Source organism: Rhincodon typus, chromosome 13, assembly GCF_021869965.1.
Source record: "Rhincodon typus isolate 14 chromosome 13, sRhiTyp1.1, whole genome shotgun sequence".
Lineage (NCBI taxonomy): Eukaryota > Metazoa > Chordata > Chondrichthyes > Orectolobiformes > Rhincodontidae > Rhincodon > Rhincodon typus.
This window is the reverse complement of record NC_063344.1, coordinates 37,940,459-37,967,595: the sequence shown is the minus strand read 5'-3', so window position 1 is coordinate 37,967,595 and position 27,137 is coordinate 37,940,459. Positions and strand designations below refer to the sequence as shown.

Genomic DNA, 27,137 nt, shown 5'->3' with positions numbered 1-27,137 from the left:
TGTGAAAACATTGCCTCTCAGGTCCCTTTTGAATCTTTCCCCTCTCACCTTAAACCTATGGCCTCAAGTTTGGACTCCCCTACCCTGGAGAAAAGATTTGGCAATTCACCTTATCTATGCCCCTCATGATTTTATAAACCTCTACATGGTCACGCTTTAGCCTTCTATGCTCCAATTTAAAAAGTTCCAGCCTTTCCTTATAACTCAAACCTTCCAGGCTCCGTAATCTCCTTGTAAATCTTCTTGCACCCTTTCTAGTTTAATAACATCCTTCCTTTGGCACTATTCCAAATGTGGCCTTAGCAATGCCTTGTGCAGCTGTAACACAATGTCCGAACTCCTGTACTCAGTGCTCTGACGGATGAAGGAAAGCATGCCAAAAACCTCCTTCACCGCCCTGTCGACTTGTGATGCCATTTTCAAGAAACTATGTCTCTGCATCCCTGGGCCTCTCTGTTCAACAACACTTCCCAGGGCCTTATCATTAACTGTGTAAGTCCTGTCCTGGTTTGTCCTACCAAAATGCAAGGCCTCACATCTATCTGAATTAATAAGCCTTTTTTATGTTTTCATTTTTTTGTGTTCAGTCCAAATATCAGGGTAATTTTTCTTGGGGGTAGGGGAATGCAGCGAGCAGGGTGTTGCCTGATACAGGTGTTCATGGAATCCCAACATGAATTTTGAGGAAATGAATATGCACAATAAACTTTTTACACTAATTTGTTTTCAATGTAAAACAAAGTTGATATTTGAGAAGTAAATCTAGTTTTAGCATTCCAATATAAATTTGACTGAATTTTGAAATTTTCTTGAAAGTGAATCTCAACATTTAACTCATATTTAGCTAAAATTTATCATTCATACTTGTGTTTTGATGCATTACACAGTAATGAAGTGCTATAATTGGAGTTGTCACCCATTCAAAACTAATTGCCATTAATTTTTCTTTTAAAATTATTTTCTAAACTGTTTTAATTGTTTTTAATATGACTATCCATCTCATTCAGGTTAGTTTATTATTCAATTAATAAATCTGACATATAAAGTTTGAAGAATTGCACCATGAAATTAATAGATTGTGGTTAAAAAAAACTGGGTTAATATTTTTAGTTCTGATACTATTTGGAATTATGTAGAAAATCTTGTCAATCTATGATCTTGGAATTCAAAGGATCATAAATGCAAATAATCACCATTTGACTCAACAAGCTATTTGATCATTGAGTTAAACTTAAAAACTAAAAGCTATACAGATACAAATACTTAATCTGTAATGCGTCGAACTAATCTTTTTCTTCTTGATTGCTTTCTGTCCAGATTAACCACATTGTCATCCTGTTTGTGTGATATTTTTAAGTCTTCGATTTTTAAAGATGGCTGTTTGCCCTGCTCTGCCATATCCCGCCTCTCTTGTCTATAATACCCATCTGTCTCTGTATGACCCAGGATTGCATAGTGCCATCGTTTCCACCTCCACTACCTCACTCACATCACTGACTCCCTCTTTATATTGCCTGTTCCTACATCTCTCACCTTTTGAGGCTGGATGCCTGAGCAATAGCAGCAATAAGAACAAGCGCTTAAACTAAGATCATTTTTATTTAATTTTAAACAAATGAGGATCAGTATAGAGTATGTAAAAGAGAAGAATATTCGTGCTGTTTTTCATTGAAACAGGTTTTATTTTCATAACCTCCACAGTCATAAGTTTAAAAACATTAATCACCAAAATGAATGACAAATTATGATTAAGTAACAAGCCCAGCAATAATATAACTTGGGTTGTGAAACATTAATATTCCAGACCAGGACAGCTTCAGCCTGCAGGAATGATCACTTGTGATGGATAAAATTTATTTTGGAATTTTTGTTCCTGTTCAATAACCTTTGTCAACTTTTAACTTAGTTAAAAGGATAACTTTGGCTTACGTTGAATATTTTCATGTGCATTCAATACCTGAAATTTTGGAACATTGGAATTATAATTACAGGAAGTCAGATGCAATAATTATTGGTGTCAAAGCTTCAGCCTATTTAATCAGTATGCACTTTCCCTGCAAACAATTAATCCAGATGTAGTGCTATTCTGTATCTTCAAAAGGTGGTGTATATAAAGTTTGGGTCTTCTATGAGGGTTGGAGGGGAAACTAATCTTGGCTTCTGCGTTGTGCTCATTGATAGTATTTCATTAGTGTTGTCTTATATTAGGGAGGAAAGAAAAGTTATAATGTTAACATTGTTTAATAAAAGCAAATTATTTGAGTGTGGATACTATTTTTGGTTGCAGGTAAATTGTTTTAGATCACAGAGAGGAAGGTAAAGGAGGTGGAGGAGTTGCATCACTAATTGGGGAGAAGGTCACATCTGCAGTCAGAGAGGACATACTGCAGGGCTCATCCACTGAGGCAATGTGGGTAGAGCTCAAAAATAAGATGGGTGCAATCACCCTGATAGCATTGTGCTATCGGCCCCCCCAACAGCCACCGAGACATTGAGGAACAAATACGTAGACAGATTGTGGAAAGATGCAGTGAGAACGGTTGACCTAGTGAGTGGCTTTAATTTCCCCAATATTGACTGGGCCTGCCTTAAAGCAAGAGGCTTAGACAGGGAAGAATTTAAGTGCATTGAATAGGGTTTCTTGAAACAGTATGTGGATGGTCGAACTATGTACAAGAGGGGCTATACTGGACCTTGTGCTGGCTAATGAGTCTGGCCAGGTGACTGACGTTTCAGTGGGAGAGCATTTTGGAAACAGTGATCACAACTCTAAATTTAAAGATAGGTATGAATTGGGATAAGTCAGGACCTCGTGGCAAGGTTCTAAATTGGGGGAGGGCAAATTACATAAGCATTAGGCAAGAGCTAGGGAGTGTTATTTGGGAGTTGTTGTTATCACTTGACATGTGGAAATTGTTTAAAGACCTGATGAGAGTTAAGGACCAGCATGTTCCCGTAAGGAGGAGGGTACAAGGATGGCAAGGTAAGGGACCCTTGCGTAGCGAGGGAGGTTATGAATTTAGTCAAAAGGAAAAAGAAAGTGTATGTAAAGTTTAGGAAGCCAAAATCAGAAAGGGCCCGTGAGGAGTATGAAGAAAGTGGGAAAGAACTCAACAGGGAAATAGGAGAGCAAGAAAGGAGGGAACTTATGCTTTGAGGCAAATGATGTGGCTGAAATTCTAAATGAGTACTTTGTGTCAGAATTCACCCAGGAGAAGGATAGGGAGGATAGTGAGATTTATGTAGAGTGTGCTAATATGCTAAGGCTTTTGCGATCAAGAAAGAAGAAGTGTTGAATCTCTTGAAGAGCATTAAGGTTGATAAGTCCCCAGGGCCTGATAGTGTCTATCCCAGGTTATGGAGAGAGGCAAGAGAGGAGATTGCTGGAGCCTTAACCAAAATCTTCGTATCCTTGTTAGCCAATGGAGAGGTCCTAGAGGACTGGCGGGTAGCTAATGTTGTTCCTCTATTTAAGAAGGCAAATAGGGATAATCCGGGAAACTACAGACTGGTAAGTCTTACATCAATGATTGGGAAGCTATTGGAGAGAATTCTTAGGGATAAGATTTATGCGCATTTGGAAAAGCATGGCCTAATTATGGACAGTCACCCTGGTTTTGTGCAGGGCAGGCCTATATATATACACACAAATGACTTGGATGAAAATATAGATGGGTGAGTTAGTCAGTTTGCAGATGATACAAAGATTGGTGGAGTTGTAGATAACTCAAAGGATGCAGTGGGATATAGATCAGTTGCAGATATGGGTGGAGAAATGGCAAATGGAGTTTTAATCCAAGTACTTGAGGTGCTGCACTTTGGGAGATCAAATGTTAAAGAAAAGTATACAGTTAATGGCAGGACCCTGAGTAGCAGTGATGAACAGGGGGATCTTGGTGTTCATGTCCATAGCTCCCTGAAAGTGGCCACACAAGTAGATATAGTGGTTAAGAAAGTGTGTGGGATGCTTCCTTTATTGGTTGGGGAATTGAATACAAGAGTCAGAATGTCATGTTGCAGCTTTATAAGATGTTGGTTAGGCTACTTCTGGTTGGCACATTACAGGAAGGATGTGGAGGCTTTGGAGAAGGTGCAGAAGAGGTTTACTAGGATGCTGCCTGGATTAAAGGGTATAAACTATAAGGAGAGGCTAGAAAAACTCGGTTTGTTTTCTCTGGAGCGGCAGAGGCTGAGGGGAGACTTGATGAAAGTCTATAAAATTGAGATGCATAGATAGTATTGATGGTTAGAATCTTTATCCCAGAGTCGAAATCCCTAAAACTAGGGGACGTGCATTTAAAGTGAGAGGGGAAAAGTTCAAAGGAGCTGTGAGGGGCAAGTTTTCACAGAGTGGTAGGAGTGTGGAATGCACTACCAGGGGTGATGGTGGAGGCAGATATAATAGGGGTGTTTAAAAGACTTTTAGATAAGCAGATGAATATGCAAGGAATGGAGGGATATGGACCAAGGGCAGGCAGAAGGGATTAGTTTAATTTGGCAATATGTTTGGCATAATATTGTTGGCTGAAGGGCCTGTTCCTGTACAGTTCTGTGCTCTAAATTGGGAAATAGCTACTTTGTAGCACTTGGGAATGTTTTATCTTTATTTTAGATTTTAGTTGAAGCTACTTGTAACGTATCTCTTGAAAACATTAATTGTCCCTTTTCCGCTGTTACACTGGTGTTAGCCCCCACTGCTCCCTCTGCTGCATTGATTACTGTATCAGTGCTGCCTTGTGCTCCCATGGGGAGCTTGAACAGTTTATCAACTTTGCTAACACCTTTCACCCCAACCTGAAATTCACCTGGACCATCTCCAATACCTCCCTCTCCTTCCTGGACCCCTCTGTCTCCACCTCTGGTGACTGCCTCAAAACTGACATCTATTTCAAGCCCACTGACTCCCACAGCTACCTGGACTACACTTTCTCACGCATCTTCCTGCAAGAATGCGATCCCCTACTCCCAATTCCTCTGCCTCCGCCGCGTCTGCTCCCAAGATAGGGCGTTCCACTCCTGCACATCCCAGATGTCCTCCTATTTCAAGGACCACAACTTCACCCCCTCTGGTGATCGAAAATGCCCTCAACTGCAGCTCTTGCATTTCCTGCACTTCTTCTGCCATCACACCCCCTCCCCGCAACAGCAGTAAAGACAGAATCCCCCCGTCCTCACATATCACCCCACCAACCTCCACATCCAACGTATCATCCTCTGCCACTTCTTGCCACCTACAATCTGACCCCACAACCAAACAGATACTTCCCTCCCCACCCCTATCTGCCTTTCGTAGGGACCGCTGTCTCTGTGACTCCCTCGTCTGCTCCACACTCCCCAATAACCCCACCACACCCGGCACCTTTCCCTGCAATCGCAGGAAGTGCTATACCTGCCCCTACACTCCCCCTCTCCCCCCCCCCCCCCCCCCCATTCAAAGCACAAAACAAACTTTTCATATCAGACAGGGAGTTCACCTGCACATCCGTCAACTTGGTCTACTGTATCTGCTGCTCCCAATATGGCCTCCTGTACATCATTGAGACCAAGCGTAGACTCAGAGACCGTTTTGTGGAGCATCTGTGCTCTGTACGCTACAAACAACACCTTCCTGTCACCAACCATTTTAACTCCCCTTCCCACTCCCTGGGTGACATGTCTATCCTGGGCCGCCTCCAGTGTCACAATGACACCACCCACAAACTGAAGCAGCAACACCTCATGTTCCGCCTCAGGACCCTACAACCTGATGGCCTAAACGTGGAATTCACCAGTTTTAAAATCTCTCCACCCCTGGCCTCATCCCATGTCCAACCCTCCCTCTCATCCCCACCTCCTTGGCCTGACACAACCTGTCCATCTTTTCTCTCCCTCCAATCCCCACCACTCCCTATCTGCACTCACCCTATCACCATCCCACCACTTTCCCCAGCCCCACCCCGCATCTTTTTTTTCTGAGCTCCCTTCCCCCTCCCCATTTCTGAAGAAGGGCCCCGACCTGAAATGTCAACTTTCCTGCTCCTCTGATGCTGTCTGGCCTGCCGTGTTCTTCCAGCTCCGTACTGTGTCATCTCTGACTCCAGCATCTGCAGTTCTTGCTATCTCCAGTGGTTTTAAGTGTTGACTTTTCATTCAGGTTTCTATTTGGTTGAAAGTATTGTTCAAGTTGCTTGCAAGACCAGCATTTGTTGCCCTTGAGATTGAAATGATTGGCTTGATTTCAGACAGCAATTAAGGATCAACCATGTTGCTGGGTAAGGCCAGTGAATTTCATTCACTAATGGACATTCGTAAAATAGGGTTTATGACAATCTAGTAACTTCTGGTAGTTCCTATAGAAAATGAATCAGCGGTATTAGTAATGAGGATAAAGAGATGGCGGATGAATTAAATAGATATTTTGCATTGATTGTCTCTAGAGAGTATACAAATAGCATCCTGGAGATAACTAGTACAGCAATTGGAAGGGAGGTAAGAGCTTAAGAAAGTTACAATTAGCAAAGCAGTATTACTGAGTAAATTGTTTGAACTGGGAATTGACATGTACCCAGGTCCTGATGGATTTTAAGGGTCTTACAAGAAGTAGCCAGTGAAATCGTAGTGTTGGTTTTAATTTTCTCTCACACGTTAGATTTGAGGAAGGTTTCTTCAGATTAGAAAATTGCTGATGTAAATCCTTTTTATTTAAAAGGAGATGGAGGCAGAAAGCAGGAAACCTACAGGCCAGTTAGCTTATCATTGTCATAGGGAAAATGTTGGAGGCTATTAGAACCAACATGCTTTTGTCAAAAAGAAATTGTTTAATTTTATTGGAGTTCTTTGAAGAAGCAATTTGTGCTGTAGATAAAGGGGAACCAGTGAATTATTGTGTTTAGATTTCCAGAGGGCATTTGATGAGGCACAACAAAGATGATTGTGGAAAATTTAAAGCTCATAATGTAGGGGTGACATTGATGTGGTTAGAAGATTGCTTGCAAGCAGGAAACAATAGGCATAAAATGGATCTTCTTTTCAATTGGCTGGATGTCATGAGTAGTGTACCATGCAAGTCAGTCCTGGAGCCTCCATCCTTTACAATTAATGTAAATGATTTGAATGAAGGGATCAAAAGTATGGTAGCTGAATTTGCTAGTATAAATAGGTAGGAAAGTGAGTTGAGAAGAGGACAAAAGGAGCCTACGAAAGGATATCAATAGGTTGTGAGTGGGAAAGGATCCGGCAAATAGACTATAATGTGGAAAAATGTGAAATTGTCCATTTTGACAGAACGAAAAAGAAGCATGTTACCTAAATGGTGAGAGATGTTGGTCTCCTAGAGGGGGAGGTGATGGCCTAGTGGTATTATCACTGGACTGTTAATCCAGAGACCCAGATAACGTTCTGGGGACCTGGGTTCGAATCCTGCCACGGCAGTTGGTGGAATTTGACTTCAGTAAAATATCTGGAATTAGAAATTTAACGATGACCGTGAGTCCATTGTTGATTGTTGGAAAAACCCATCTGGTTCACTGATTCCTTTTAGGGAAGGAAACTGCTATCCTTACCTGGTCTGGTCTACATGTGACTCCAGACCCACAGCATTGTGGTTGACTCTGAACTGCTTTCTGGGCAGTTAGGGATGGGCAATAAATGCAGCCTAGCAGCAACGCCCTCATCCCGTTAATGAATAAAGAAACAATAGTGTGTGAATCACAGAGGGTTAGTATGCAGGTACAGCCTAATAGGTTGAGATAATTTTATGGTTTATTGTGGGGGGGAATTGAATGCGAGAACAGGGAAGTTATGTTTCAATTATACAGGCCACAGGTGTGACTGCATCTGGAGTACTGTATACAGTACTGGTCACCAAACCTGCAAAAGGATGTTAATGCTTTAGTAGTAGTTCAGGGAAGGTTTGCTAACCTAAAATATCTGGAATGAGTGGATTGCCTTATGAGCAAAGGCTAACCTGACTAGGTCAGAGTCGAAGGTGACCTAATGGAAACACATAAGATCCTGAGGGAACTTAATCAGGTCGATGTTGAAAGAATGTTTCCTCGAAGTAGAATCTCAAGCAAGGGGGATAATAGTTTAAAACTAAGGGAGTGCCCATTTAAAACAGAGAAGGAAACATTTATTCTGAATGTTGAGTGTCTTTGGAATTCGTTTAATCAAAAGGCAGTGGATACAGAATCTTTAAATATTTTCAAGGCAGAGGTAGGTAAATTCTTGATTACCAGGGGGACGGAAGATTATCATGGGGATGCAGGAATGTAGAGTTTAAGATAAAACTGGAACAGGCTTGAAGGGGTGAGTGACCTTCTCTTGTTCTTTGTATGTTCATGGTTCATTTCTTAAAGCACCATTTTTATCTCAGGCTTTTTAAAATTAAAATTAAAATTAAAATTTAAATTTAAATTGCCCAGTTGGCACAGTCAGATTTGCAGTTGTTTCTCAGGGTCAAGACGTCTGAATTAATGCGGTACTGTGACCACTAACCCTAAATTCAGGAGGCTGAGTGCAAGTTGTACAATATGGTGTTTGTCACCAACAGTGAGACTCTTGGTTGCATGGATTTAAAATAGAATATGAACAATTCATTCAAATGAGATTTTGAGTGCTTTGATTCAACCTTTGTGGCAATACCTGTGTTGTTTTTCATAGTACCAACATAAAATTCAAAAAAGGGTTGGTAAAGCATGCTTTTGGCAGAATGTGTGAACAATCAACTGAATATATAAAGTAAACCTTTGTCATGAGCTTAGCAATCACATTTGGTTCAACAGCAGAGCTCACTTGTGCTGGTTCAATTCTAAAGATTTCAGGAAATTATTTGAATGCAAATCAGTGGCATAAAATATTCTCCTTCTAAACAAGGAAACTTTGGTATTTTGCCTGGCTATTGAATTTGTAATCAAGCATCACATAGTCCATATTGGTAGATTTTGGTATTAATAATGAGTAGCATTGGTAATGCCTGGAAGCAGGATATCAGCATGTATTGAATGGTCTGGAAAGAATAAATCTAAGATACTATGTACCTAATTTCCTTTTTATAATGAAAAACATCCACACACTTTTATGAGAATACAAAATAGTTTCAAATTTGGAAATAATTCTCTCACCTTGTTAAACATACATTGGGTTCCCAATGGATACAATGCTGTCATTTCAGAAAATATTTTGTTAATTTCAGCAAAAGAAGTACAAGAAACTCAACAACTACTGAAGAATGTAGGATACAAAATTCAAGGCATTCCTCTTGGCCTGCAGTATCCTCAGTTTGCCTCAGTGTGCATCAGGAAACAGGCCCTTCAGTCAAACTCATCCATGCCGACCCGGTATCCTAAATTAATGTAATCCCATTTACCATCTTTTGGCCCATATCCTTCTAAAGCCTTCCTATTCATATATCCATCCAGATGCCTTTTAAATATTGTAATTGTACCATCCTCCACCACTTCTTCTAGTAGTTCATTCCATACACACTGCAACCTCTGCATGAAAATGTTGTCCCTTAGGTCCCTTTTAAATCTTTCTCCTCTCACCTTAGACCTATGTCCTCAAGTTTTGGACTTCGCTACCGTGGGAAAAGACCTTGACTATTCACTCTATCTATGCCCCTGATGATTTTGTAAACCTCTATAAGGTTTAAATCTCAGAGGTATAAACCTCGCCCCCTCAGCCTCTGATGCTCCGGGGAAAATAACGCCAGTCTATTCAGCTTCTCCCTAAAGGTCAAACCCTCCAACCCTGGCAACATGCTTGTAAATGTTTTCTGAACCCTTTCAAGTTTAACAACATCTTTCCTGTAGCAGGGAGACCAGAACTGAACACAGTATTCCAAAAGTGGTCTAACCAATGTCCCGCAGAGCTGCAACATGACATCCTAACTCTTATGCACTGATCAAAAAGACAAGCGCACCAAACACCTTTTTCACTACCCTGTCTATCTGTGACTCCACTTTCAAGGAACTATGAACCTGCGCTCCAAGGTCTCAAATCAAACTCCTTGAAACTTCTTGTCTTTCTCTGGTATATGGTGCTGACTTTGAAAATCTGTCTTCCAAAGAAGATTTATTCTTGTGTTAATTTGGCCCTGTCCGATCTACCATGGAAACCTGTGTCAAATGCCCACTGTCAACTAACAGAACAGTAAGGTGAACTCAATTTCTCTTCATTCTTCCAATGTTATAACAGGGGCTTTGCACTTCATGCATGTGCATAAATCCCACCTATACCTTTTCTCCCTTCTTCTGCCCACCCCCCCCCAATACAAATAACACACTACTTTGACTTTTTTTTTACAAAAAAACAATTACTTTCCTGATACAATCTGCAATAGCTGTCCAACTTGCATAGTTAAATTATTCAATGGAGTGAAAAATGACAGGTGAGCATGAACAGCTCAGTTATCAGCTCTGAGCATCACTACAGGGCTCCACCATCTTCAACTGTTTAATCAATGACCTTCCCTCCATCAGAAATGGGGATGTTTGGTGATGGCACAATATTGAGCATCTGTGATTCCTCAGATACTGAAGAAGCCCATGTCCATATATAGCAAGACCTGGACAGGCTTGGGCAAGGGGCAAGGGGCAAGAGTCATTTTTGTTTCCAGTGACAGGAGGGAGAATCTAACCACTGACCAGAAACTGAACTGAATCAACCATATAAATACTGTGCTCTGCTCCATGGCTCTGCGCACAGCGGTCAACCTACCAATGTGGATTGCAGTATTGACCTCCAGTTCCAGAAGCCACTGTGACACAAGAAGTTCAGAGGTCAGTGCAGAAGAAAAACAATTAGAATGGCTGGTTACAAGAACAGGTTGGAGGATGGGAATTCAGTGGCAAGTAACCTCATCTGTCCACCATCAAAGAGGTAAAAGTCAGGCATGTGATGGAATACACTCCTTCCCTGAATGGATGTAGCTGTAAAAACACTTGAAGCTTGACAACATCCAGGATAAAATAGTCCATTTGATTGATGTCCCGTTCACCACCACCTTCTTCATTCAGTTCCCTCAACTGACAGCATCAACGGTGTATACAGTGTACACTGCAATACTACTGCACCGCTTTCCAAACTGGTGACCTCTATCACCTAGAAGAATAAGGGCAACAGATGCATGCAACCCCTCCACCTGCAAGTTCCCTTCCAAGCCACACACCATCCTGATGTAGGATATTATCGTCATACCTTCATTGTCACTGGATCAAAATCCTGGAACTCCCTTTACAACATCACTGTGCCTCCTCCTCCTCCTGGCCCACCCATCCAGGGCTGCAACATTTTAAAGCAGCTCACCACCACTTTCAGGATATTTTGAGAAATCTCATGAATAAATTAAACAAAAGTGTCTATATGCATTTGATGCACAACATGCCTACTTTGTACAATTCCAACTGGTGCCTTTCTCTCCAACAATTGGTGCCATGGCTGTCCAAGTGAAATACATTGAGAACAGACTTGCTCTTACCTGGTCATAGCTTCATTCCAGTGACTTCATTTTCCAGTTTAATTGGAAACAGCTTTTCACTTAAAGTCCAGCTGTATCTCAACCATGAACGTGCAAACCACTGACCATCCCCAATCCTGACCCTAAAAAAATGAGAGACGCTGGTTTTGTGGCATGACTTGGCATTCCCAGCTCTTCCAAACACAGCAGAGAATCTGCATTGTGGCAAAAATCTTTGTGTCTTTCTAAGAATGTTCTGGAAGCAACAGCAGAGTAGCTATTGGGGAGCAGCATGGATGAGAGGTTTTGGGTTAACTGGTCACTTCACCAATATGGGACATTGCATTTGGACAAATTTTACTAAATATATTTGCTATGATTACTTAGGGTTTAAGATTCCTAATGAATGGAAATTGGCATTGTACATTATGAATCTTTCATTGATTTAGAATCCTTTGTTAACAGATTTGTGCTTTCAGACTAAATGCTTTACTGGACTCTTAGATTTTATAATTCTTTTTTCCCTTGTACATGCCAAAAGCAAGTGAGACCTTCAAAAACATCTTGGTTGTGTTCTGTAAATATTATCACTACAAGATAAATTACTTCACAAAAGCTTAATGTTTACTTCTAACATATTTGAAAATGAAACTGGGTAAAAACATTCAAGTGTTGCTTTGGATTTGTTGACAAAATATTTTTGTTGTAACTCCCTGTTGTATTTGGACAGGAAGCAAAGAAAATGGTAATGATCCGCCCTCATTGGGTCAGCAAGAATGAACTTACTTTGAGATAATGCAGTCAGCACCTCATTGTAGTCTTGGTACCTAAGTTGTGCCATTGCAGTGGCATTAAGATCCACAAACTGCTGACCTCAGTTCTTTTGGTTCTCGGATGCATCCAGTATGGATTTACGATGCTGTCAAAGCAAAACAGAGACAACATTGCATTCATTAGAAAATCAGAAAATTGTCTGTTGTGGGCCGTACGTTTTCCTTTGACCTTGTATCTGAGTTGAAGATTGTACTGTGCACTTTACTATCTTGTTTTTCTCATTAGGTGGCCAAGATGAACAGTAGAGAGTGGCAGTTTCCCTGGTGAGGTGAAGCTGAGAAATTATAAAAGAAAAACATGCAGTTCATTCACGTGTTTCCCATGATTAGGGGATCACATACGAGATTTGGACAAACAAAAATGTAACACAGTGACTTAATCCGCAAAGAAAATCCCTGTGATTTTGAAGGGCTCAAGATGTGGCAGAAATAATAAGTGCTTTGAGTTAGTGTTTATTTTTTAAAGATAGTGCTTGACTGTCATAATTTAGTAACGACACTTCTGATAACTCATCTGTATCTAGTGATGTCTTTGACTTATTGCTGCGTCATGTTGGAAACTCAGCATTAGGGAAAGGAAGCTTCTGGTACTTTTTCAAAATGTACCCATGTTACAAAAATGTGATGACCGGCAGTACTATAGATAGCTATAAGACTTTATTTTTCGTTTTAAGTTTAAAATCACGATGGTTTTAAATTCAACTTTCAGTTCTACAATTCGAGCTAAACTTTTGTAATGGTTTAACGTCCACAGTTAGACCCGTCCTTCCCAGGGCTCCCCAGTGAGATTGTAAGTTTTGTATATATATTGCAGTAATTGCTGTTAGTGAGTTTCAAGTGCATTAATTTAAGATGGTGTGATAGTTATGATTACATGACACTATTTGATTTTAGATTTCTAATTGAAATTTCAGAGTTTGTTTGAAAAGTGAAAATTGAATGTAAATCAGCACATTGTTTTTTGGCATGTTCAATTAGGTTATTTGTTGCAGATCATGCTACTTTTGAGATCAGATAATGGGTGTAACACTTTTAATGGGTTAAGGTTGCACATCCAGTTTGTTTCAAGACTTGCAGTGCAGTAAGGTTGTGGCTCCCTAGTTACACTATATCAATTGCAAAGAGGTGTGGTTTAGAGTTTCCTGTTTTTTTTAAACAGAAGTGCAGTTAAGCACCTAGTTTCAAAACTTTTCCAAAGTGCTGTTGCAAGTATTACTATTCAAGCTTAATAAGTGATGTTGCACTATGTCCAGCTTCCTGATTGCCTGATGGAAACAAATTGAACTTTGAGAAATTCTGATGAATAATGTTCTGCCTGTCATCCATGTTATTTTCTTAAAAAAAAACACACACATTTTGGAAGCAGTGTACGTAGATTTTATTCATGGAAGCAGTCACTGAAGCTGGTCATTCTCTCCAATCTCCTATTCATTGCTTTCTGTCCAAGGAGAACAGCCCAACCTTCCATTCTTTGCTCATAACTGAAGATACTCATCCTTGGAGCCATTCTTGTGAATCTCTTCACCTTTTCTAATGTGTTCACAACCACCCTGTAGTGTGGTGCTCAGAACTGTGCACTGTACTCCAGCTATGGTCAAACAATTGTCTTATACTAATATTCAGCTTCACTTCCTTGCTCTTGTGCTCTTGTACTCTCTGCCCCCATTCACAAAGCAATGGATATTGGATGTCTTATTAACAGCTTTCTCCAGCTGTCCTGCCACTTTCAATGATCTGTACATACATACACTAAGGTTCCTCTGCCGCTGCACCCCCTTTAGAATTGTGCCGTTTAATTTACGTTGTCTGTATGTATTTTTCCTCACCTCATACTTCACTGCATTTAACTTCACCTGTCACCTATCTGCCCACGCCACTAACTTGTCTATGTCTTATTGAAGATTTATACTATTCTTCTTACGGTTTATAATGCTTCCAAGTTTCATGTCATCGGCTAACTTTGAAATTGGCCTCGTGCTCACCAGTCACTAGATCATATCCAGAAAATCAAGGTTTTTAAAGAAGACCCCTGATGAGCTCCATTACAAATCTTCCCCCAGGCTAAAAGATATCTGTTGACTGCTACTGTGTTTCCTATCACCATTTTTGTATGTACATTGCTACTGTGCTTTTAACTCTGAACTATAATGTTTCTCATCACTGTTGTGTGGTACTTTCAGTGCTTTCTGGAGATCTATGTACACCACGTAGATTGCACGATCCGCACCAAACCTTTCTATTACCTCTTCAAAAATGTCACACAATTTTCCTTTTTGATATCCATGCCAGCTTTTCCTGTTCAACTCACCTTTCTCCATGTGACTGCTAACTCTATCCCTATTAATTGTTACCTGTGTTTCATTATCTTTCTGTTTGGTCAATAACCCAAGATTAAAAATTGTTTTTCTTTGTTGAACTATGGCCAAAGTCATAAGAGGAGCGAATAAAGATTGAAAATTAAAAGTAGTAAATTAGGAAGTAATGATTTAATACAGTCAAATTTGGGTTTTAAGACACATGAAGTGGGCAGGTGGGATGAGATGATAATGAGGGCTGTTGGGCAGAACTTGATATTTGATCTGAACATGTTTTTGGCTTCCGTTGTAGTTGGGGTGTCTGATTGTATTTTTGTAGTTTGAAATGAGAGGTGACAAGTGGAAAATAAGTAATCCTTTTAACTGATTTTGAGTTTTAATAGTCTTTCCCAACAAACTGCTCCCCTTCTGCATGGTACAGCTCAATGCAAAAGGATGTTGACTGCTACCAACTTTGGCAGCTCATATTTGATTGTGTTCTGATCTCAGAGGAAATGAGAGGCTGGCAGTAGCTAGCCTAGTAACAATGAATGTTTTATGGAGAGGAGAAATTGAACTTCTTTTAAGGAAAAGGTGGAAATTAAACTTATAGATGTTTTTACCACTATCTCTATAATCTACATAGTAATTACACATCGTCTTTAATAAATTATATATCTGACCACGTTTTGTCACTGAACTTGACATTGTACAGTAGGCATTCTATATTTGCTGTCCTACTGATTGAGGGGTCAGAAGATGCTGTGACCCCATCACTAGTAATGTAATACATTTGTACGCTCAGTATGCATCATGAATGTGGACATGAATAAATATAGGACTTTGACTTTAAAGTGGGAACTAAATTATGTCGAATACAAATGCAAAATACTGCTGACAGTCTGAAATAAGAAAAAAAAGCAAAAACTGTGTTGCTGACACAATGCCAACTGAATGCACATGTACAGATGATGGCTATGACCTCACATTGCCATGACAGTGCCTCTGGACTGTGGCCATCCCCCTCACCACAGAGCCGTTAGCTGTTCCATTCCCTGTTGATTGGCCTCCTGGCTGCTTCTGCTTCGCACATACCCCCAACCTACCTTGCTGTTGGTCGCATTCCTCATTCTGTAGCTTGCCACTTTGCTTGCGGAGTGGATCCATACATGAGGCACCAAGGACTCTCTTTCTGAGTGTAATTCTGTGCTGTTTTCTCATTCATTTCAGGGATACCTCTTGCATATGTGCTTTAGCAGTCCATTGCTGCACACAAGTCAATTCTGCCATATTGTAATGCCTATTGACTTCGGTGAGCCTATGCACAGGAGTTTTACTGTAAAGATAACAAGATGTGGAGCTGGATGAGCACAGCAGGCCAGGCAGCATCAGAGGAGCAGGAAGGCTGACGTTTCGGGTCTGGACTCTTCTTCAGAAATGGGGGAGGGGAAGGGGGCTCTGAAATAAATACAGAGAGAGGGGGAGGTAGTGATAGAAGGTGGATAGTGGAGCAGATAGGTGGAGAGAAGACGGACAGGTCAAGGAGGCGGGGACGAGGGGGGGCGTGCTGGTCTTGAGATGAGGTTGGGGGTGGGGAGATTCTGAAGATTTTTGCTTTTACCCTTTCTGGCCTGAAGAAAATTTCTTGGCATTCTCAGCTATTCTTACCCTGGCTATTTGCCTTATCACTTGCCTACATTGCATCTTTCTCTTTGGTTTATGGGATGACAGAAAAAGTGTTTAATTTTATGAACAGCTTATTCAGCAGCCATATGGGCTGCTGTCCAGCTATTGCAGTCCTTTGGTCTTGAGCATGGGTATTAATTACTGAAGGAATTGATATTTTTTGATAAGAATAATTTTTCTGAAAGCTTCTTGCATGGAATTTATTCCTAACACCTTAATCCAATCATTAAAATTACTTTGTTTGACTTTCAATTTCGAAGAATGTATGTGTAGGCTGTTCCCTTGTGTTTCAAAACTTTTATCTGTGTTGCTTGAACTGACTAGCATGCACCAAGAATGGACTTTTCTTTTTGCTGTGTCATAGAACTCATTGCATGTATCTAATAATCTATATTAATGACTTGGATATAGGATTAGAGAGTACTATAGCCAAATTTGCAGATTGCACTGAAATAGGTAGAGATGTAAATTGCAATGAAGAAGTAAGAAATTTGCAAATGGTTAGGTTAGGTGCATGGTCCAAAATCTGATCGATGAAGCTCAATGTTGATGAACAGGAAGAAGTATGTTTTGATAGGATACAGAGGTAAGTCATTGGAAGCTGAGAGTCTAGCTGGATTTAAAGAACAAAGGGATTTCACATCCAGCTCTACACCTTGTTATCTCAGATATTCCAGCAACTGCAGTTCCTACTATCACTAAAAGTTGCAGTTCAGGTTATCAAGACCATTTTAAAAGAAAGCAAATGAAGTATGAGTTGGACAAGGAAGTTGAGCTGAACCTATATCTAACCTTGGTGTACAGTTCTGATTGCCTTTTTAAAAAAACGGAACTGGTGATACTGGAGATGCTGCAGAGAAGATTTACACAAGATTACGGCGATGCACTAGTATGCATTTCAGGAAGTAATGATTAGGCTGAATCTCTCTTTGCTACGTATAAAGTGACTGAAGGAGTGAACTATTGGAGGCCTTTAAATTTCCAACTACAGTGGGGTGAGGAGCCAATTATGAAATTTTGCTAAAATTGATACAGAAAGAATATTTCTTGCATAAGAGCATCACTGGAGGCTGTTAAGATAGTCATGAAGGGCTTCAGTTGGGAATTCAGTAAACTTATTTACCTAGAGCAGTGAGAATTTGTAACTTCCTGTCGCAAGGAGTGGTTGAAGTAAACAGTGTAGATGCATTCCAGAGGAGATTAGATTACATGAGAGAGGATGGGATAAATGGCTACAATGGGATATTTCTATGAGAAAGGTGTGAAGAGGCTGAAGGGGAAGATAAATGCCAGTATGAACTACTTCTCTGTTGTATATTCCTATATAATCTGGTGCATTTGAGATTTATTTCCTGCGATAATATATTTACCTAAGTTTGGTTATATACTTTGGTTTGTTGGTTCGTTGGTTAAATTCAGCTGTAACTTTCATTCGACCAAATTATTTTTGAGATTAAACTGCATTGCAAATCTTTTTTGAGATGTAGGTGTAATTGTTTGGAGGGAGGTGGGGCTTGGTGGTTGTACTTTCAGAAGTATTCACCTGTTTATTCCAACAATATCCTCAAATATTGTAATCAGTCATAGTGTATATAACGTAACTCTGTGATAGCTGAATGAATTTGAATAGTGCTGACTAGAGATGTGTTGCATTGTAGATCTGCTTCCTGATAGTCTGTGGACATTTGCTATCAAGCCACGACAATGAGTGAACTGGAACAGTTACGGCAAGAAGCAGAGCAATTGCGGAATCAAATTAGGGTAAGATTTTACATCATCTATGCACTCTTACATTCAATTAAAAGAACAATATATAAAGGAAATTATTAGGCCGTTTAATATGAAACTTTTAATAAGATTTAACTTTTAATAATTTTTAATAAGATTCAATAAGAAAATGTGTTTTCTGATCTGGCCTTAATTCCACTTTCGTGACTCCCTTGTCAATCAAAAATCTGTCCGGAAAGCTCGAGTTCAAGTCCTGCCTACTGCAAAGGTCTGAACAGGTTGATTAAAAGTATCTAGAGGTAAGGATGCAGTTTCCACTGCTTGTTAGGGTATTGTAAAATTTTGAGGGTGCGCTTCAGCTTTAAGACTGAAATCAATCAGTATTATAGATTGAGTTTTAAGTGTCAGGCTAAAGTTTACTAGTTGACGTTTACAAGATTTATTCCAGGTACAAATATGATTCTACGTATTTTACAGATTTTATTACATTGTATTGTTACAAACACAGAAGAAATTATACTTGATTATATCATGGTTTTACAGTCTATCAAATTCAGGATGCTATTTGCAACACTGGCCTGACTGCACCAGTCTCCTGTTCTGTTGTGTTGTGATGTTCTTATGTCTTTGGTCAGTTTTCCTTGTGCTTCTGACAACTAAAACATGGGCATTATTAATCCATGCCAACCACTACCTATTGTGCATGATCAAGGTATATCCTGAACGCTAATTGGCTTATTAATGTATGAACAGTGCATTGTCAATTCTTGGCTGTGGAGTATCAACCATGTTCCGGATGTATCACTTCCTACGGTTGTCTCATTCATGCTTTTAAATACCCATCACTTTATAAGATTTCCCTTTTTATAACAGCTTGTCCCTCTTAGCTGAGCAATTCCATAGATCTTAACCAAAATTAGATGGTATCAGTTGGACCGTTTATGCATCTACCTGACATATATTGTTATCCCGTAGTGATTAGCTATATCCCAAATGATGCATCTAAGAATACTCCAAAATCTGTCTATATTCTTTAACTACAAGAACAATGTGAGACTTCGCAATAACTGTTGATGCCTAAAACCAATTGAAACTCGCAATAACCATACAAACAAATGCATTTCGGCTTGTTGCACGTTTCAAGTTACCATTTTAAAATGTAAAAACCAAAAGAACTGCGCATGCTGTAAGTCAGAAATTAAATCAGAGGTTGCTGGAAAAGCTCAGCAGATCTGGCAGCACCTGTGCGAGAAATCAGAGTTAATGTTGTGGGTCCAGTAACCCTGCCTCAGAATTGATGGTAGCTAGGAAAATGTCAGTTTATATGCAGAAGATAGGTGGAGGGATGGGGGTAAGGGGTAAATGATAGGCAGGGATAGAGCCCAAAGACACAGAAGAATAGTTCAGATATTAAAATGGAGCTGTGTCCATTTCGTGTGTCAGTTCAAGTTTACATTAACCTGAGCCATAAAACAGCATTAAATGACAAAGCTAATTTTTGACCTAGCTGTTTGGCTTCTTCCCTGCAGAAATTGTTTAAATTATAGTCTGTTTAATTGTTAATTCCTCACTTGCTTAAGTCAGATATTAAGTATTGAAAATGAACACTGTCCAACAGAAGACAATCCTAACCATAACAACACACTGAGGAAATTACTCAGCATTCCCTAATTAAATGGGAGTTCCTTTTTGAAGCTAATTCTAGATTCCCACAAGGGGTCGCTCTTAGCAGTTACCATGTCCAGACCCCTTTAGAATCTTACTTCATTCAGATCACCTTGTTCTCTATTCCAATGAGTATAGGCCCAACTCTTCATTACTATTTTTCATGAGACAAGGATGCTGCTGTTTCTATCCCTAATTGCCCTTAAACTAGACCAGTTCAGTCGGAAGCAAAGAGTCACATGTGCCAAACCTGGTAAGGGTGGCAGATTTCCATAAGACACGTTGTCATAGTCATTGTTATTGAGACAAGTTTCATTTTCCAGATTTATTAATTGAGTTACAGGATGATGTAGATGGGCTGAAGAGTGGCAAATTTAATACTGAAAAATGTGAGGTAATGTATTTTGGAGGACTAACAAGGCAAGGGAATACATGTTGAATAGTAGAACTCTAGGAAGTACAGAGGGGACCATATCAGTAGATCCTTGAAGGCAGCAGGACAGGTAGCTAAGAAGGCATATGGGATATTTGTCTTTAAGGCATTAAATACAAGTGCAAAGTGAATATGATGGATCTGTAAATAATGTTAGGTCACAGCTGGAGTACTTTGCGTAGTACTCTTTACCACACTAGGAAGGATGTGATTTCATTAGAGAGGGTGCAGAAGAGTTTTGTCAAGATGTTGCCTGGGCTGGAGAGATGCAGCCACGAGGAGAAACTATAAAGGCTAGGATGGTTTTCCTTGGAGATAAGGCTGAGGGAGATCTGATTGCATTATACAAAGTTCTGAGGGATGTAGATAGAGTAAAACTTCTCCAGTGGAGGGCTCAACAACCAAGGTGCGCAGTTTTAAGGTAAGGGGTAGAAGGCTTTAGAGGGGTATTGAACAAAAAAAAGAGTTTCAGTCAGTGGGTTACGGGAATTCGGAACTCACTGCCTAAGAGAGAAGCAGATGTATGAACATTTGAAATGCCATACCATACAGAGCTACAAGTCAAGTTAGAGTCATAGAGATGTACAGGATGGAAAAAGACCCTTCGGTTCAACTCATCCATGTTGACCAGATAACCTAAATTAATCTAATCCCATTTGCCAGCATTTGACCCATATCCCTCTAAACCCTTCACATTCATGTATTCTTCCAGATGCTTTTTAAATGTCGTAACTGCACCAACCTCCTCCACTTCTGTTTCGTACATGCCCCACCCTCTGCATGGAAAAAGTTGCCCGTTATGTCCCTTTTAAATCTTTCCCCTCTCACCTTAAACCTATGCCCTCTCGTTTTGGGCTCCCCTATCCTGGGAAAAAGGCCTTGACTATTCACCCTGTCTATGCCCCTTATGATTTTATAAACCTGTATAAGGTCATGCCTCAGTGTCTGATGCTGCAGGGAATATAGCCCCAACCTGTTCAGCCTCCCCCTCTAGCTCAAACCCTCCAATCCTGACAACATCCTTGTAAATCTTTTCTGAAACCTTTCTAGTTTCACAACATCTTGCCTATAGCAGGGAGACCAGAACTGAATGCAATATTCCAAAAATGTCCCAACCAATGTCCTGTACAGCCGCAACATGATCTCTCAACTCCCATATTCAATGCACTGGTCAATAAAGGCAAGCATACCAAATGCAGCCCTCACTATCCTATCTACCCTGCAACTCCACTTTCAAGGATCCATGGACCTGCACTCCAAAGTCTCTTTGTTCGCCAGCACTCACCAAGAGTGCCTTACCACTTTTGCCTTGCCAAAATGCCGCACCTCACATTTATGTAAATTAAACTCCGTTTGCCACTCTGATCAAGGTCTTGTTCTACTCTGAGATAACGACCTTGGCTGTCCACTACACTAGCAATTTTGGTACCATATGTAAACTTAGTAACTATACCTCCTATATTCACATCTGGGAAAGTGGATTAGAATAGATGGATGTTTGATGACTTATATGGACGTGATGGACTGAAGGGCTTCTTTCCTTGCTGTAAAAACTCTCCTTACTCTAAAGTAAATGAAAATCCCACTAGCTGGGGTGGGATTTGAACAGGTGTTCCCCCAGAGCATTAGCCTGGGCCTCTGGATTACTAGTCCAGTGAAAATACTACTGCACCGAAAATACTATTACACCACCATCCCATCCAAACTTGTTCAACCTTTTTTCAAAAGACAAACCCTTCAACCTGGAACCTAGAAATCAGTCTAGTGAGTCTTCTCTGAACAAATAGGGTTAAGGAGAATCCAAAGAGATCCTACAAATACATTAAGGGCAAAAGAGTAACCGGGGAGAGAATAAGGGACCCTTAAAGTTCAACAAGGCCATCTATATGTGGAACCGCAGGAGATGGGTGAGATACTAAACAAGTATTTTGCATTAGTGTTTACTGTGGTGAAGGATATGGAAGCTAGAGAAATCTGAGAAATAAATAGTGATATCTTGAAAAGTTCCAGATTACAGAGGACATCTTAAAATGCATAGAGATGGATAAATCCCCAGACCTAATCAGATGTATCTCAGAACTTTGTGGGAAGCTAGGGAAGTGATTGTTGGACCTCTTGCTGAGACATTTGTATCATCGATAGCCACAGATGAGGTGCTAGAAGACTGGAGGGTGGCTAACGTGCCACTATTTAAGAAAGGTGGTAAGGAAAAGCTGGGGAACTATAGACCAGGGAGTCTGCTGTCTGTGATGGGTAAATTGTTGGAGGGCATTCTGAGCGACAGGATTTACATGTATTTGGAAAGGCAAAGACTGATTAGGGATAGTCAACATGGCTTTGTGCGTGGGAAATCATGCCTCACTAACTTGATTGATTGGTGCTCGGTCTACTGCTTTTTGTCATCTATATTCACATTCAAATAATTTATATAAGAGGAATGGGTAGTAAGTTTGCAGGTGAGACCAAAATTGGTGAGGTAGTGGACAGTAAAGAAAGTTATTTCGGAGTACCTTGATCAGATGGGCCAAGGAGTGGCAGTTGGAGTTTAATCTAGATAAATGCGAGATGTTGCATTTTGGTAAGGCAAATGAGGGCAGGACTTGTGCACTTAATGGTTGGGTCCTGGAGAGTGTTGCCGAACAAAGAGTTCTTGGGGTACAGGTTCACAGTTCCTAAAGGTTTATAAAATCATGAGGGGCATGGATAGGGTGAATAGCCAAAGTCTTTTTTCCAGGGTAGGGGAGTCCAAAAGTGGAGGGCATAGGTTTAAGGTGAGAGGGGAAAGATTTAAAATGGACTTAAGCGGTAACTTTTTCACGCACAGGGTGGTGCGTGTATGGAATGAGCTGCCAGAGGAAGTAGTGGAGGCCGGTACAATTACAACATTTAAAAGGCGTCTGGATGGGCTCATGAATAGGAAGGGTTTAGAGGGCTTTGGGCCAAATGCTGGCAAATGGGACTAGATTAATTTAGGATACCTGGTCGGCATGGACACATTGGACAGAGGGGTCTGTTTCTGTGTTGTACAAGGCTGACTGAGTTTCCTATACAGAATCTCATCCCTTACAGGTAACCAAAACTATAACCAGTAGTCTAGGAGCGGTTCATCAACGGTGTATATTTGCGTTAAGAAATGCCTCCCTTTTAAAGTCCATTCCACTTGCAATAAAACATTCCATTTGTCTTCCTAGTTACTTGCTGTACTTGCATGCTAGCCTCTTTTGTGATTCACGTACTTGGAATTGCAGATTTCTGAAATTTTCCCCATTTAAATAATGATTTGCTTTACTATTTTCCTACCAAAGGAGAGCACTTCTCATTTTCATGGATTACACTTTAATTGTCAAATGTGTGCCCTTTATCTACATTCCTTTGCAGTCACTTCTGACATCTTCTGATCGTCAACAAATTTGACAATAGACTTTTGTTCCTTTATCCAAATCATTAAAGTAGATCGTAAACAGTTGAGGCCTGAAGATAGCTTTTATCCTGATTGTCTGCTTCCTATTGGTTAGCCACTCTTCTACTCACACTAATATATTGCCCCCAACGCAATAAACTATTATCTTGCGTAGTGATCTTTTATCTGGCACCTTATCAAATGCCTTTTGTAAATGCAACGTTCTCTTTTTTTCTATACTGCTTATTCCTTGTAGAAGAAGTGAGCCAAAGTTAAAATGTCAGCTGAGACTGAAAGAAGATCAAAGCTCCATTATTCGCTATTGTTGAGTTTGAAGATGTATGATCTTCTTGACTGAATTGTCTAACTTGTTCATATTAGTACATTTTGGTGTTTCAGGTTCCTTGAACAAATACAGTTTTATCTCACCTGATATTGCTTGTCTACAAAATGTTGCGTTTTCAAAAAAAACATTGTGTTTTCAATTCTTCCACTTTTTTTGCTGCACCTTCTCCTAGGCCAACTACTCATATTGATTAAAAACAAAGAACTGCAGATGCTGGAAATCTGAAACAAAAACAGAAATTGTTGAAGAAACCCAAAACGTCTGGCAGAATCTGTAGAGAGAAAGCAGAGTTAACATTTGAAATCGGGTAACCTTTCTTCAATACTATTTTGAAGAAAGGCCACTGGATTTGAAACATTAATTTACTCATTGATATAGTTCCAAAGACAGCAAGAAGGATTGCCTGATCATGGTTGTTATTCACCAGTGAATTGACATAGTGTTTATTGGGACTTGTCAGCTGTGGAAATTCATATAACTGTGGCAGACCATGTGCCCCCAACGCAATTTAAACATCTACTAAACATTGCTGATGAGATGCAGAAACCTTGATATGGTACAGTCTGGTCAGTGCCCAATGAAAACAGTGGGAACCTTGCTTATATTCTGGCTAAAATTTGCTAATCTAATTTGCTTGAACAAAATAACTTTTTAAATTAAGATTGGCACACCTAAGTAAGTGCTATTCTAGTCATTCTTGGAAAATAAAAGCTTCCTCATATCTCTTTGGCATTCAATCAGGACAGTTTGCAAGACAGTCCAAAGGAAAAATAACCTTCTTGTGCTGTGAGAAGAGAGTGCTGATTTGTTGGCAAAGGACTGTTTACTGCCAAGTTTTGTTCTAAGTTTAAACCGGACAGATTAACGCTGTTTGGTCAAAGTATTACCTTGAGAAGTGAACCTGAGAGAGAATGTCACCTGCGTTGAGTTGAAATAGGTGCAATTTGTGTACATGTTTTCACTTTACAAAGTGCATAGTCCGGTGTATTGATAGGTGACAGTCGTTCTCGGGTTCGTTTCAATTTGAGCAGTTCAGAATGAACTTAAACACCTCCAATACTGTGAAAAGTGAAGCAATTCCTGCCACAAACGATTTTGCATAACTGCAATTTTGATCCCTGTACCTGATGACTGTGTCCAGTTCGTCCAGATTGCTGGTAACCTCTGCAAAGTATTTGACCCTGAATTCTTACTGCATGTCTTCTCTGTATTGGAGACTACTTACTTCCACCTGCATAATGTCGCTTGTCCCTACCAAAGCCCATATGTTGAAACACTTTCCTACAGGATGGCATGGTGGCTCAGTGGTTAGCACTGCTGCCTCACAGCAGCAGGAACCCGGGTTCAATTCCACCCTCGGGCGACTGTCTGTGTGGAATTTGCACATTCTCCCTGTGTCTGCGTGGGTTTCCTCCCACAATCCAAAGATGTAGGTGGATTGGCCATGCTAAATTGTCCATAGTGTTCAGGGATGTGTAGATTAGGGGGATTGGTCAGGGTGGGATGCTCTGAGGATCGGTGTGGGCTTGTTGGGCCGAAGGGCCTGTTTCCACACTCTAGGGATTCTGTGAAAACAAAATTTGTTACTTCTCAGTTCAACTCTTCCAACATTGTCCTGGTTGACCTTCCATCCACCAAACCATAATCAAACAGAACAATTGAAAATATTTGCCTGTTTTACTTTTTTAAAAATTCATTCATGGGATGAGGGTGTCGCTGGCCAGGCAGCATTTATTGCCCAGAGGGCAGTTTAGACTCAGCCACAATACATTGGGTCTGGAGTCACATGTAGGCCAGACCAGGTAAGGATGGCAGTTTCCTTCCCTAAAGGACATTAGTGAACCAGGTGGGTTTTTCCAACAATCGACAATGGTCATCAGTAGACTCTTAATTCCAGATATTTATTGAATTCAAATTTCACCATCTGCTGTGGCGGGATTTGAGCCCAGGTCCCCAGAATGTTATCTGGGTCTCTGGAATTAACAGTCCAGCGATAATACCACTAGGCCATTGCCTCACCCTTTCTGAGCTCACGCCAGTCCTCTTTACCTATTGCCAGTCGGCTCCATGACCTATATTGACATCTGGTCCATTTATGTCTTAAATATAAAATTCTTACTTTAAATCCCTCCATGGTCTGTCTTCCATTCCATCCTTCCTAATCTTTCCTGCATGTTTATCCTCCCTCCAATACCCTTTATTCATTGTTAGGAAACATTTGCTACCAGCACTTCTAACTTAGTCATCTATTTTCTAGTTTATGTGGTCCTGTGCTATTCACAAAAATTAACATTATCAAATAAAGAGGAAAATGATTGATAAAATAACAAAAATCAAATCATAGGATTGTGATTCTTTTGAATTTCAGCAAGAAGGGTTAATATGAAGCTGAATTAAGTGATAAATTTTTTGCATGTGAATTGCATTGAGCATGGTAGAAAACAAAAATGTTTGGACTGTACAAATATACGAACAGGCAGGTTTCTTAAATTGTACAGTAATTTTCTACAAAAAGACATTTTTCATGTTTAAACCAGCACTGGTAAACTAAGCCATTGGTACCTTCGTTGTGGAGGAGTGAAAATCGGTGAATACATGAAAGCTTGTTTGCAAATAATGGTAGTAAAGGTATTTGATTTATTCATTAGGTACATACTCCTCTTCTAGATTTTCATTGCCACTCTTGTTCGATCATTCCAAGTGCCAGTGATATCTGAAAATCTACAGCTGCATGGCACAGACATTTGACCACAAGCCTGTGTCAATTAAACCTCAAATGCAGAAATGACTTCATGAAGGAAAGTTATTTTATTTGCATGGCTCTTTCACAACGTACAATAAGCAGAATGGCGTAATGAGTAGCATCATAAGTAATTGTATTAGATTTATTACTTTAATGTTAAATATCTGCTAAGAGAATTTTGTTTGTCATTACAGGATGCAAGAAAAGCATGTGGTGATTCCACCTTGGCACAGGTAAACACATTTAGTGGGAGATGGACAAATACCATGTATGAACCTTCTTGTTCTTTGCCTGTTGATAGAAGTGCATCTAACTGAATCTTATTTTTAGATCACAGCTGGGCTGGATTCAGTCGGTCGAATTCAAATGCGTACAAGGCGAACATTAAGGGGACATTTGGCAAAAATCTATGCCATGCATTGGGGATCAGACTCCAGGTCAGTGTTTGAATAATGATGTACGATTATATGATCAGATAGCTCGATAACTTGTAGTGTCACTCATTTGTTTACAGTGTTGTTTACAGTGAATCAGTTGTATCGTTGAGTGTAATCTGCACTTTAGTATCTAAC

The 27,137-nt window shown here is 40.1% G+C and overlaps 1 protein-coding gene across 1 annotated transcript in view; it reads left to right on the top strand.

Annotated features, from left to right (window-relative positions):
- The window catches only part of LOC109918685 (guanine nucleotide-binding protein G(I)/G(S)/G(T) subunit beta-1), a 56,031-nt gene that overhangs the window by 6,760 nt on the left and 22,134 nt on the right, over nucleotides 1–27,137 (top strand). Inside the window, exons 2-4 of the mRNA XM_020518620.2 lie at nucleotides 17,909–18,011; nucleotides 26,760–26,798; nucleotides 26,896–27,002. Coding sequence (XP_020374209.2) covers nucleotides 17,955–18,011; nucleotides 26,760–26,798; nucleotides 26,896–27,002 — 203 coding nt within the window. The 5' untranslated portion in view covers nucleotides 17,909–17,954. The remainder of the gene's footprint in view (nucleotides 1–17,908; nucleotides 18,012–26,759; nucleotides 26,799–26,895; nucleotides 27,003–27,137) is intronic.